This window comes from Eleutherodactylus coqui, chromosome 2 (genome assembly GCF_035609145.1).
Source record: "Eleutherodactylus coqui strain aEleCoq1 chromosome 2, aEleCoq1.hap1, whole genome shotgun sequence".
In the NCBI taxonomy this organism is placed as follows: Eukaryota; Metazoa; Chordata; class Amphibia; order Anura; family Eleutherodactylidae; genus Eleutherodactylus; species Eleutherodactylus coqui.
In genome coordinates this window covers 262,618,399-262,631,498 of record NC_089838.1, presented here as the reverse complement: position 1 = coordinate 262,631,498, position 13,100 = coordinate 262,618,399, and the positions used below count along the sequence as shown (strand labels likewise).

At 44.0% G+C, this 13,100-nt stretch overlaps 1 protein-coding gene across 3 annotated transcripts in view; it reads left to right on the top strand.

The window, feature by feature from the left end:
* Positions 1-12,592, top strand: part of DENND4A (DENN domain containing 4A) — a 120,718-nt gene extending 108,126 nt beyond the window's left edge. For all 3 annotated transcript variants that reach the window (XM_066592910.1, XM_066592912.1, XM_066592911.1), the window contains 4 exons: positions 95-212; positions 5,720-5,882; positions 7,242-7,306; positions 10,452-12,592. In XM_066592910.1, the coding sequence (XP_066449007.1) occupies positions 95-212; positions 5,720-5,882; positions 7,242-7,306; positions 10,452-10,588 (483 nt within the window). In that variant the 3' untranslated portion in view covers positions 10,589-12,592. The remainder of the gene's footprint in view (positions 1-94; positions 213-5,719; positions 5,883-7,241; positions 7,307-10,451) is intronic.
* The last annotated feature ends 508 nt before the right edge of the window (positions 12,593-13,100 follow it).

Here is a 13,100-nt window from a genome sequence, read left to right as displayed (position 1 = left end):
ATAAAAGGGTCCTTACCTTAGAGAGCAAGAAACACGTTGTTTCTTATTGGGCCTTGGTCATTATTGTTCTCCTTTCATTTGACTCTCCCAACAGATTCCTAGAACCTCAATGTCTGAAGACAGCAAACACGTCCTTATTCAAGTCTTATGGGACAATCTGAAACTACACCAAGATCCCCGGCAGCCGCTGTACATCTTGTGGAACAGTTTAAGTAGGTTTTATGGCCAATGTGCCCGCATTAATGACTGTATTCACACTGGTGTTCTTTTGGAGGGTTCTTAACCTTCTTCTCAGTTTTTGTGAGTTATGACAAGGAGGTGGATCTCCCAAACCTCAGTGTGAATGCAGATTTTTCTGTGTTACTTCTGCCTTGATATTATAATGACTCTTAATCTTGTCTTATCTACAGGTCAAAACTGCACTGTAGTTTATGAGAGTGAGTCTCAGGTGTTAGATGGGCTTTTTGGTGAACTATGTCTAGTTTTGCATGGCTATTTTGTTAATTATCCTTCCCAAGATGAGCTGACACTCCATGCACATGGCTCCTAATAATCTCGTGTTTCTGACACATTGTGCAGTATCTAACTAATGTAAACTCAACAGTAGTTTTAAAGTGGAACTCCGCCTTTGGGGTAACATTGGCTAGATTGTCTCGGAGCAAAATACTGATGCCCTATCCTTAAAATAGGCCATCAGTATCAGATCAGTGGGGGTCCACTGCTTGGGATCCCCACTGATCAGCTTGAGGTGAGCGCTGTGTGTGGCCTTTCCTCAGATCTGTGACCTCACTTCCATCGGTTACATGGCCTAAGAGCAGCTCAGTCCTAATCCAGTGAATGGGATCGAGTTGTAATACCGGGCACAGCCACTATACAATGTACGGTGCTGTACTTGGTATAGACTAAAGTAACAGCTCACCCAAGCGCAACTGTTACTGGTGAGGATCCTGAGTAGCGGACCTTGCTGATCAACTATTGATGATCTATCCTGAGGAAAGGCCACAATAGCTTACTCCTGGAAAAGCCCTTTAAATGGATGCATTGTATCTTCATTCATTCATTTATTTTGGGAGTTTGCATTTACTGTTCTGCTTTTACTCTTTAAGGTGTAGAAAAAAGTCTAGTGTTGCAATCAGAAAGTGACCAGTAAGCTGCTGTTGGCAGATCTGCTAGGTGTCTTGAATTAGTTTTTCCAATGTACATTCTTGATATGTATTTGATGACAAGCCTGGGTGTCCATAAAAGTCATGTACAGAATAAAATAAAGCCAGAATGAGATCTGTTTGCACTGGCTAACCTGCATACTGATGGTTTTCAAGTAGTATCAGGGAACACTGACCAATAAGTAAAGTCTCAAGGGAAGAAATAAAGAAGACGTTAGATCTACTCTGCGTGAAATATATTTGCTGTGGTTATTACCATTCGTATTGCATAGATGGGGCTCCACTTTAAACTATATGACAAAAAGCTGATCTTCCTAATAAGCTTTCTGTCATTGTGATTGCTGTCTGCAGGGGTGTAGAGCTCTACCTGCCATAAGTCACTACTGTTCATCAGCCTCCCATCTCCACCCTGCAGGTTTTCTGGATATTCATTAGTGATGAGTGTGATCCTGAAAGCCTGCACCGTTTGTCGTGTTTGAGGCCTGATATGTGCAATGTGTGTGTGTCTGTGTCTTTTTTTTTGACTATATTGCGCCTCCCCGTTCTTATGTATAAAATGCAAAGTGAATACTATGGAGGGTGGCCATACATGGTTTGCTTTACTTATGCTATGTTCACATCTACATCGGAATCTCCTGCGCAGATCCAGAAAAAAAAATGTCAAAAAAGTAGCACAGCATGCTGCACTACTTTGTCTGCGTAAGTGCTGGAGGGAGCCTGAAGGATCCCATTATAGTGAATATGATCTGTCAGGTGCCATTTGGGCTTGCCATGTACAAGATCCGGCACTTCCATTTTTAGCATTGTTCAGCTCCTAAAACAGACCTAAAGAACTAAAACCAAAAGAACTGGTGTGAACACAGGCTAAGGGCTATTGGAGAAGTATTCCATCAACTTACATTATACGTCCGTTTATGCCTGTGGTTCTTTATACAGTAGCAGACAGTTCAGTAGTATTCAGACATAGGCATCTATAACCTCTGAATGAAACACCTCTTCTTATATACTATGTTTCCCTTGTTCTGATGTGGTGCATTAGACAGCAATTCCAGCCTTGGGTCTATGCGATCGGGTTTGCTCACGTGGATCATGTTAAATTTTTCCATCATCTTATATGGTTATATATAGTTCTAAGATTATTATTATGGACACCCATAAAGAAGTATTCCAGTTACTGCATGTATTTTCAGGTTTGCACCCAACCACTGGATTGGTGAAAACTGATAGATGAGTGAGGGTCCAATTACTAGGACCCAAATCAATTCCAAGAATGGGTGTCCCACTTCTCCCATCCTCACTGGGAGTGTATGGTTTACTGGAGAGGCTGCACATGAAACTGCCCAAATGAGATGGCCTGGACGGATGAGACCATCTGTCCCAGAATTCTTATGCATTGGTGAAAGGTCACTGGAGTGCGTCTTCGTCTGAAGGAGATGCACTTTTTCCGGCAGGAGCAAAACCCGAGCCCGTGTCGTATCTAATGACCTAACCCAGAAAGATCACACGTTAAGATGGTATCCGATCGAGCTGAAGCTTTTACCAAAATGTCGTTTAGGTAGGGAATGGCCACTATCCCCTTCGAGTGGATGAGAGCCAGAATCTTGGTGAAAACTCAGGGGATCGTGGCCAACTCGAATGGCAGAGCCATGAACTGGTAATGATCCGAGCAATTGGCAAAGCGGAGGAAACATTGGTGCGCTCAACATTTTGGGACATGAAGATAAACGTCGTTGATGTGCATGGAAGACAGGAATTCCCCCTGTTCCTTCGACACTATGACTGACCTCAACAACTCCATGCGGAAGTGACAGATCTTGACAAAATGGTTCAACTTCTGGTCTAGAATGGGTCTGACAGTGCCATCCTCCTTGGGCACTACGAACGGTTAGAATAAAAACTCTTGAAGAGTTCTGATGGAGGAACGGGCCCTATTACTCCCTGATAGAACAGAGCCGCTTTCACTTGATTCAAATTGGTGACCTTTAAAAGAAAGCTGGGATTCTAGAAGTGAAGACGCAATCTGGGGGAGGAACTGAAAATTCTATGACCTAATGACCTCTGGAACCCAGGTGTCAGAGATTTGACCAAGCCAGGTTTACCTGAACAGGGAAAGTCACTCACCCTTGATGGATCAGGTGGGGGCCACCCTTCATGCAGAAGATCTTGCAGAAGCAGACTTGGAGGATTGGGGTTGGGGACGCCATGAAGGTCGTGATTTAAAAAAGGGCTTACGATGGTGGTCCTGCAAAAATGTATTGCTATTTGAGGACCTGGGGTTGGAGCAATGAATGGAATGAAAAAAAGGCAGTTGTATCTGTGCAGATCTTGTACAGCTGGATTTATGCTGTGGAAGATGCAAACTCTCCCCTCTACAGTGGCCTCGTCCAGTCTAGCGCTAAAAAGATGCCAACCAATGAAAGGAAGGCAAGCTAGTGACCGCTTAGCGGTGGCATCTGCAGATCAAGACTTGAGCTATAGTGTTCGGCGTAAAGCTACCAAAGCAGCTGAGGCGCGAGCCTAGAGCCTGGCCAAATCTAAAGAAGCTTCGCACAAAAAACTTCCTGCCTGACTGATCTGCCAGCCAATGTTGTCTTATTAATCCTGAGAAGAGCCAGAAAGAATGCCCAATGTAGTTGCTTAGCGTATTTAGGGGTTGCCCTACTGACCGAGGTAGAGGCAAAAAACCTGGCCGAAGTGCTGAACCCACAGCTTCAAAGAAAGTCTTGGATTCAAGCTCTTTGTCCCTTATGTCCTTAAAGGACGTAGCATCAACCATAGGCAAGATAGTATGCCTTAACAAACGGGACACTGAGGGGTCCACTACTGGTGAAGAGGACCACCTCCTCACCAAATCCTCCGGAAAAAGATGCATCATATCGTAGGTTTGGTAAAGCATTTGTCAGGGATGTTCCATTCCCTGGCTAAAGCGTCCTCGATTTCCGAATGGGAATGGAAGGCTTTCAGAGAACGTTTTGAGTGCCGAAAAGAGATGGCGTAAATAGATGAAGTCGGCAGCTGATCCTTCACCTGAAGGGTCTCTTTCACTGCCACTATCAGACTATCGACCAGAGAGGCCTGTTCCTCGTGCAGGTCAGAGTGCAAATGCAACCCAGAAAGTTCCCTCGTAACGACTGTTGTCTGGAAAAGAGCCCTGAGCATGCCCCCATAGAAACTGGGCGGGGGGACTAGGGCTGGAGAACTGGAAGAATGCCTCGAGTGAGGAGGCCTCGCCCGGTTTCCGAGATCTTGTCCTGTGGAGGGTCGTGTGTGACAAAATCATTATCAGACGCTTGGTGGCAGTTAACGGAAAGGGTGGTCCAGCCTGTCTGTGATGACGGTGGAAGCTTTGATATGGTCAGATACCACTCGAGAGAGGGAGTAAGCCCATTCCGATTCAGCAGATAGAGGGGATTAGAGAGGATAACTGCCTGTGGTTGGACCACTGACCACCTGGTTCAGGTCGGTGGACGACCTTTTGGCATAACTGCACCTACTGTCCACATGGAAATATGTACTGCAGCGAGCGCAAGCAAAATACGTGGCTCTGGTTGGGTTCTGTCTGTCAGCTTTGGAGTCATTGCGTATTTTTTTTTCAATTCAGAAATTGGACCTTTTATGGATGCAGTTCTTCTTTTTTACTTTTTTTACGCTTTAACAGTGAAAGGGAGGGGGTTAAACTTTTTAAATTTTTCTTTTTGTAGTAATTAAAGAGTTTTTATTTTAACTTTTATTAATTTTATTCCCAATAAAGGACTTGGACTTGCGATCATTTGATCACTTCTACAGTGAAATGCAATGCTGTTGTATTGCATTATACTGTATTTTAACAGGCTTCCTATTAAAGACTTGCTTTAGACAAGCAATGATGGTAGTCCTGGGGGCCTTTGAAAAGCCCCAGGCTGCCATGACACTTGGATGGTACTCCCCACTATTGGGTCGTCCGGGACTTTTAACCCTTTGCAATCCCATTTTGGATTCAGTGTTTCCTAGGGAATTTTCTCTTTCTGCCATTATACAATGGCGCGAGCCAGTACTGCAGTATGTGACATGCTGGAGAGGCCCCCTGACAACAGAGCGGCCAGTAATCTACAGTAAGAATACCCTGCCGGATGTCTTCCGACATCGGAGCTGTACAGCCTTCAATCAGAATGTCTGAAGACGTCAGACAATGGATTGGAAAGTGTTAAATGCCACTGCCAGAATTGATCTGAGCTAATCGTGTTCTGTATGGAGCTGGTTCAGCTCCCAAGCCCATTGCATACACAGCATATGCTGTGGCCTTCTATACATGTTCTAACTGCATGAGCTTGTAGCCATTTGACCACAGCTAGGACCCCTTTTTAGGCAATGGCTTTGTAGTTTTGTTTGCGTGTTTATTAGGGATTGTTATGTCCTCTGCTACATATATAATTTTTACCTTGCAAATTAACATCTGTCCCAGGTTTTAATCTTGCAAAGTAGCTTTGGGTATACTTATATGTGCAGCAATGCCAACACCCTCTACATGCCTATAGCCCTTGTGACATGTTTTATACCGGTCTTATTGCTTTTTGCAGCCCAGGAGCATCCACTGGCCCTTGCCCAACATAAACAGGAGGAGTCGTGTAATCAGGAGTTCCTCCAAGGTCTGGTGAGGAGCATTAAGAGCAACAATGTCTACGGCCCAATGAGCCAGATACTGGAGTCCCTGCAGCATAGTCCAAAGAATCCGCGACAAAGGTACAGCAGCTACTGATGCATTGTATTACTGCCTAGCAGGGCCATTATCCAGTCTATAGGGGCTGTTTAGTTGATGGAGGGCTGATTGCATCAACGTTTTGATTGGCTATCAAGAATAGGTGATCAATCAAGTAGAAAAACAATGCACCGACACGGTTTAGCCTGTGATCGGGGTTCAAATCTTTAATCAGTTTGATCACTTGATTTTGGCGGATTAAACTCGTTGATTGAAGTTCAACTGGTAAAATCCAAGATGGCAGACTAGCCTGATGGGCTTTTCCTGGATGTTGAAATTACACCCACGTTTGCTGCTGGTAGCGACCACATTTTTACTATCGCTATTAGAAATGAGTGAGCATACTCGCTAAGGCAAACTACTCGAGCGAGTAGTGCCTTATTCGAGTACCTGCCCGCTCGTCTAAAGATTTGGCTGCCGAGCAGGGAGGAACGGAGGGGAGATCTCTCACTCTCTTCCCCCCCTGCTCACTCCCGCAACTCATCGCTCACCCGCGCCGCAGTGGAATCTTTAGAGACGAGCGGGCAGGTACTCGAATAAGGCAATACTCGCTTGAGTAGTTTGCCTTAGCGAGTATGCTCTTTCATCTCTAATCGCTATGAATGCTGGGAAAACCATCTGAGAACAGTCACCAATCACTGTTCACAATACATTTCCTCTAGGTTGAGCCTTGGATTGCAGATCAGTTGAACTTAGTTTTGCAAACTAACTTCAGATTTAGGTCAAAAAGTGACGGTGCCGGGCATCTTACCTAAACCTGGTTGTGCAATCAGCCCTGAATGCGTTAAACTTGCAGTACTCGAAAAGTCATCCTTTCATTATTGTCATTAATTTGCTAGCCAAATGACAAGCCAGTTCTTAGGCCAACAATATGGGGGTGCTTCCACACTGATGACAGGTCCTCTAAACAACGGACTATCCCTGAATCTGCTTTACTAACACACCTGTCTTAGTAAATGCTTGTCTTCTCCATGGAATGACCATATTCTTATAATTCTGCAATTTCCGTGTTATTTCTCCTCGAAATGAATGAATAAATTGACAACTGCATTGTGTCCCTACATACCTTGGCACTGTCCAATAAACACTGACCGTTTAACTTCTAGTTATCATTTATTCATTTATTTCCAGGAGGAGTTACAGAGGAATAACATTGCAGAGATATAATAAGTGCTCTAGCATTATTTCAGAGGGAATGACTAAGACATACGTGGCAGTTTTACTGCTCTAAAATGATCAGTTTGATGATATCTTATCTGAATGTGACGGATTCTGTCATGTTTGCAGTATTTTGTACATGTGATTTATTTACAGTGATTTTACACTTTTTTATCTTTTTGTAGGAGTTTGTACAGAGAGATTCTGTTCCTGTCTCTTGTAGCTCTGGGGAGAGAGAACATTGACATAGGTAAGGGTTCAATGGCCTGTGATCTTCATTATTCTCCTATACGTCCAGCATTGGACACTTCACTTTATCTTATGCATCGTCTTCAAGATGCTCAGAGATGTAAATTGGATTTCGGGTGCTGTACTTCTTTTTCATTGAGACCCCATTAATGTTATCTACAAACAGATCTCTCTGGGGTTAAGGTGAATTTATACTGCAAAGATGATCACTCAAAAGATGCTTTTGAGCGATCATTTTGCATAAACTACTAGTTGGTACTAATGTCTATTAGTACCAATTAATAGCATGGGAGCCACCAGGAGCTGTATTCAGGGAACAGACCACCCGCTGTTCCCTGATTACATTCCCTTTGTTCTGCCATGGGGCTGACAGCTGAGAACAGCTGAGACAATGCAATCCGCTGTAATCAGCGCTCGCCAGGCAGAGCACAGCGTGCGGTCCTGCTTATCACCTGTTTTGCCGAACAATTGTTTTCAAGCAGAACTGAAAACCGTTGCTCGGCAGAAAACCGAAAGATGGGCACATTTACACCCAACGATTATCGCTCACAAGATGGCTTTTGAGCGATAATCATTATGTCTTAATGGGCCTTAAGTTAGGTGGACCTTTCCTTTAGATGTCACTCATGCTCTTCATCTTTACATCTGTTGTGACTTGAACAGTCACTGTGGCGCTGCCGGGTGAAAGTGACCTCCAATCTCTACATAATGGGATAGAAAATAACCAGTCGTCATCAAGACTTCAGAATTGTGAACTTTTCCAGAAAAACCTATTGAACAGTGAGCAGTATCTGCATTTATTGACCAACTCTAGTATGTGGATTCTATTGAATATTAACCTTAAAGGGACTCTGCAGTCCAGAAACAAAGATGACCGCACCAGCTTCTCTGACTGAGCAGCATTGGCCAATCAGAGCAGTATGTAGTATCCTAGACTAATGATATGTACACAGTGTGCATCAGGTGTGGCCATCTTTGTTTCTCCATGATCGGTGGGTCGTTTTAACTCAATGTAACCCTCAAGCTGAATTGGGTACACATTGGACATGCACTAATCAGCCATAACATTAAACCACTTGCCTAATATTGCAAACATGGACACTCTCATGCCTTGAAAAACGCTCTGACCTGTTGAGGCATGGACTCTACAAGACCTATGAAAGTGTCCTGTGGTGCCTGGCAGAAGATCCCTTAAAGTGTAATTGCACTTTTAAAAAACCTTTGACCTGTGAGAGTGGCACATCAGAAGTTTTAATTAGTGGGGGACTGAGTGCTGTGGCCCCTGCTGATTGCTGAAGTGAAGGGTCTGCAGCACTCGCCTCAGCACTCTGCCCCTTTGGCAGTCGTCGTTGCTTGTCAGCTCTTCTTAACAGCTGAATACAGACACATAGATGTCTTCAGCTACCAAGAGGAGCCGATGTACAACAATGATAGCTGAAGGCACACGGCACTCAGGTGAGCACTGCAGACACTTGAACCCGACTTGCTTTTTCAACACATCCCACAGATGCACAATTGGATTGGTTTAGAGACCAAGTCCTCACCTTGATCTCCATGTAATGTTCTTCAAACCATTCCCAAACAATTCCTGCAGTGTGGTAGGATGCATTATTCTGCTGGAAGAAGCTGCTGTCGTTGGCTGATATCACTGCCATGACATACTTTACTTTGATCTGTATAATATTTAGGTAGGTGGCACAGGTCAAAGTAATATCCACATAATGCCGGGATACCAACGTCAAGAGTTACCTGTTCACCTGCTGCCTAACAATAATCTTTATATAGCGCCAACATATTCCGCAGCGCTTACAAAAACGGGGATACAGAATGACAAAAATACAAAAACCACGGTTACATAAAGTAATCGATTGATGGAAACAGTAGGGGTGCGGGTCCTGCTCCAACGAGCTTACATACTACAAGTAATGGGGCGATACAGAGGTGCACGGTATGGAGAGGTGGAGAGTGAGGGATGCTATACGCATAGACAATGGTCAGGTTGAGCCATATAGTGGCTTAGTCAGTATGGCTGCAGGGGGCAGTTGATTACGGCTAGTAGGAATTGCAGTCGGTAGGACAGGGAGCATGTTATCAGGTGGAGTACAGAGGGGTTTGGTTTAGGGGATATGGTATGCCTCCCTGAAGAGATGCGTTTTTAGAGCACGCATGAAGTTCTGTGTCAGGGATTGCCCGGATAGTTTGGGGTCGTGCGTTCCGGAGGATTGGTGCCTAATACCTGTTAATTTTGTCCACATCACCTTTCAATCATTTTAATGTCATGGCTGATTGGTACATATCTAGTTGCTCAGTGCATAATTGATGGTCATGAGAATATTGAAGGAACATGTTGCATTTCATTGAAGTCCTGTTGAGGTTCATTCTCACAGGTGATTTTCATGTCTGTGTGCTGTCTATGTTTGCAACTGACTGCACATGGGGAACATTCAAATATGGATCCACTGCTCTGTTTCTACTGATAGCGGCTTGATAAAGACCTAAATGGTCGAAACGTTGCCTATACGTCTATCTATGGAACAATAAAGGCTCTTTTCTTAGAAAGCCGTCTGCACAATTTGTACTGCCATGCTCCATACAATATATATTTGAGTGATTTTTGGGCTGACAGTCCACAACCCTTGCATTTGGCTTTGCATTGAATCGTGATTTATACACCCCCCCCCCCCCCCCACTATGTGGGAGAATTAATTGAGTGCTGCTGGATATCTCTCATCTTTAAGAACATTGGGGCTATAAAGACGTGCATATTTTTACACTAACTGCATACAAAAATCGCAGAATGTCCTATTCTTGTGCAACTTTTCAAACAACAGTCACCTGTTCAAGTCAATGGGTGCGCAAAAAATTCAACACACAGAAGACCTACCTGTGCACTCCATTTTTCACTGATCAGTACTCGAAAAAAATAGGTCTGCTTTCCTTTTCTTTTTTTGCGCACAAGAAATAAAAAAAAGTTGACACTGAAGTAAAAACCGGATGTGGATGCAACACAGATTAAAATTGTCCCATTTTTCACATACCAAAACCGGACCCCCCGTCCGACTAAGGCTGCAGTGTTGGGTCCTTTGTACGTAATATATACGTATGTCCTCTTGTATTAATAATTGATTTTTATCATTTGCAAACAGATGTTTTCGACCGGGAATACAAAGCGGCATACGATCGCCTTACCCCTGAGCAGGTGAAGTGCACCCAGATCTGTGACCGCCCTCCAAGTACAGGCGTCACAGAATGCAGGAAGACATTTGGGCAGCCGTTCCTCTGAGGGGCCTTCTGACCGGCCACCACTTCTTGGATACCGGAGCCAGATCCCAGCACATACCCTTGTGTTGTAGGCGATCCAGCGTTGGGAACAAGCAATATGGGAGAATTTCATGCTAGCTTGGAGGACTGTGTGTATAATGGGATGACGAGAGGCCGTCTACATAACCTCGTCTATGCAGAGCTGGAAGTTCAGGGTCATTGTGGAAAGAGGGAAGCGAGGGATTTCCATCATTCCGAGTGTTGTAGTTTACACAGAATATTTATACCTAATGTTAATGTATATACGATCTCCGTGTACAGTAGGTAGAGATGCCTAGTAAGTCCTTACTGGTCCATTTTATATTTTCTCATGAGAGCGATCAACGTGTTTTCTGGGCAATATGTTACCGTGCCTCATAATGTAGGCACCACCTCTTATGTAGCGATCATCTCCTAATTTATAAGACTTCTGGGTGCCGTGTGATGTTTTTTTTTTGCAGTGGAGAAAATGAGTTCAGAAAGCTATCCATTCGGAGGTCGCCGTCTGGAGGATGATTTCTGCATTGGAGCAGCAATAAAGAACACTAATCTCGTACCCATTCGTTTGATGCAGTAAGTTTAGCTATGACGGCGGCTCAGCGATCCCACCGGAGCTAACTAGTGTAGTGCAACATGCCACGTGTGTCCGCCTTTATTCTTTCCATGTGTTACTGTAACTTTGGGATTCTTCCTTATGGTACTTTACAGAGAAAGTTGGTAAACTAATGGGGATCTTGGTTGCAGAACGGACGGAACAAGCATATAATGCCACGACCATACCCGGTTTATACAACCATTATGCCCTATTTTGGAGTATAGTGAATGGGGACCCCCCAAATGATGGCCGCACCAATTCTCTGACTCCCTGATGCACACTGTGTATTAGTATGCATCATTAGTCTAAGACACTACATGCTGATGGGATTGGCCAGTGTATTCATGTGAGCAGCATTGGCCAATCAGAGCAGCATGCAGTATCCTAGACTAGTAAATGGGACCCCCCCCCAAGGATCTCCTCTTCAGGGGACCACATAACACCTGTTGAATGCAGTGCTATTAATGAGGTTTACGGCCCCCCTCCCTTCTTGAATGGGATGAGTTGTGTCTTCTTCCTACTTACGGTTTTCTCTTATAAGCCCTTGCAATATGTAGCAGTGTCCCCATAGGAATGGCAAAGGCTCCACTGCTACCCCAGTCTCGTTACCTACCTTCTCCCAGAACCCTCAGGTGGCTTGTGGTTTACACACTCAGATATAACTCTTGCTGATATGAATTAATCCTAGTGCACTTAATGCTGTTACATTCCCAATATTAACACTGCTAGAGACTATTATAAGGCTTTGCACTATAAGTACTGTTTTCTAATAACGGTATGTAATGCTTAATTCTAAAACATGGCCTGTCTGTGTTTGTAAGAATAAGAAAGCCCCTTTCCTGTGTAAGGGATTAATACACAGTTTACCTTTTCTGCACACGTCGCCTTCATACTGGAGGACGCGCCATTGTCGGCTTCAGTGGAACTCTTCTCCGGTCCTTCATCTCATTCCTTCCGTCTGACGGTACTATCTGGAGCTGTACATTCTGTAGATTTGTAATATTGCCAGAAATATACTGAGAAGAGATGAATTTATTATAGAAAACCCTCCTTTATTTTTGTGGTAAGAGGCTCGTTTACATTGGTCAGACATTTCGGCTATTGGTGGAGAATACGGGCATTTTCAGCAACTATTACTGGACTGTTTCATATAAGAGGTCATGTCAGATGTAGCACTGTTACTGCCCCGGCCCCCTGTGCTGTATATAACACTGTACAGAGTCCACACATCCCTTCTGGTTTACAGGCACGGCCAGGAACCACTTGTGTACCGAGAGATACGGGATATATGAAGCTGGTTTGCTGGGGACATGTAAGATCTGTTCATGGCTGTTACCATGTTACCTTTTTGTTGTGTTGCTTTTATTTAATTAAATGTCTTTTAAACTTGGAGATTTTGTGTCTTATTGCTTCTTTAACTTGAGCAGGACAGTCAGGAGTGACCATGTGCAATGCTTGTAGCGCCTTAGGGTGCTTACGCATGGGCCGGAATTAGCCTGCGTTACAGATCAAAATCTGCACCTTCATTCGCCGCTGCAATTTATGCACTAAAAACTGCAAGTCTCATTACAGATTTTGATGCAGAATTGAGCCATTTTCAACTCTGTATCAAAATCTGCATAAAGCTGTTCAGAAGTTACCGCAGCTTGCAAGGCACCTTGCGGGATAATTCCGCCTGTGTGGAAGCACCCTTATTTACCCTGACACTATCCAGTCAGTGCTGTCCGGGTCATTTTATATAGGCACACACCCTATTAAGGGCAATGGTAATGCTCAGCTCTTAATTTGTTCATATGTTTCCAGTAGGAGTAATAGAGGAACAGTACATTATACTGTTATAAGCAAAGATGCTCCTAAATTATTTCATGGGGAATACAAGTATTTACTAAAACTGACATTG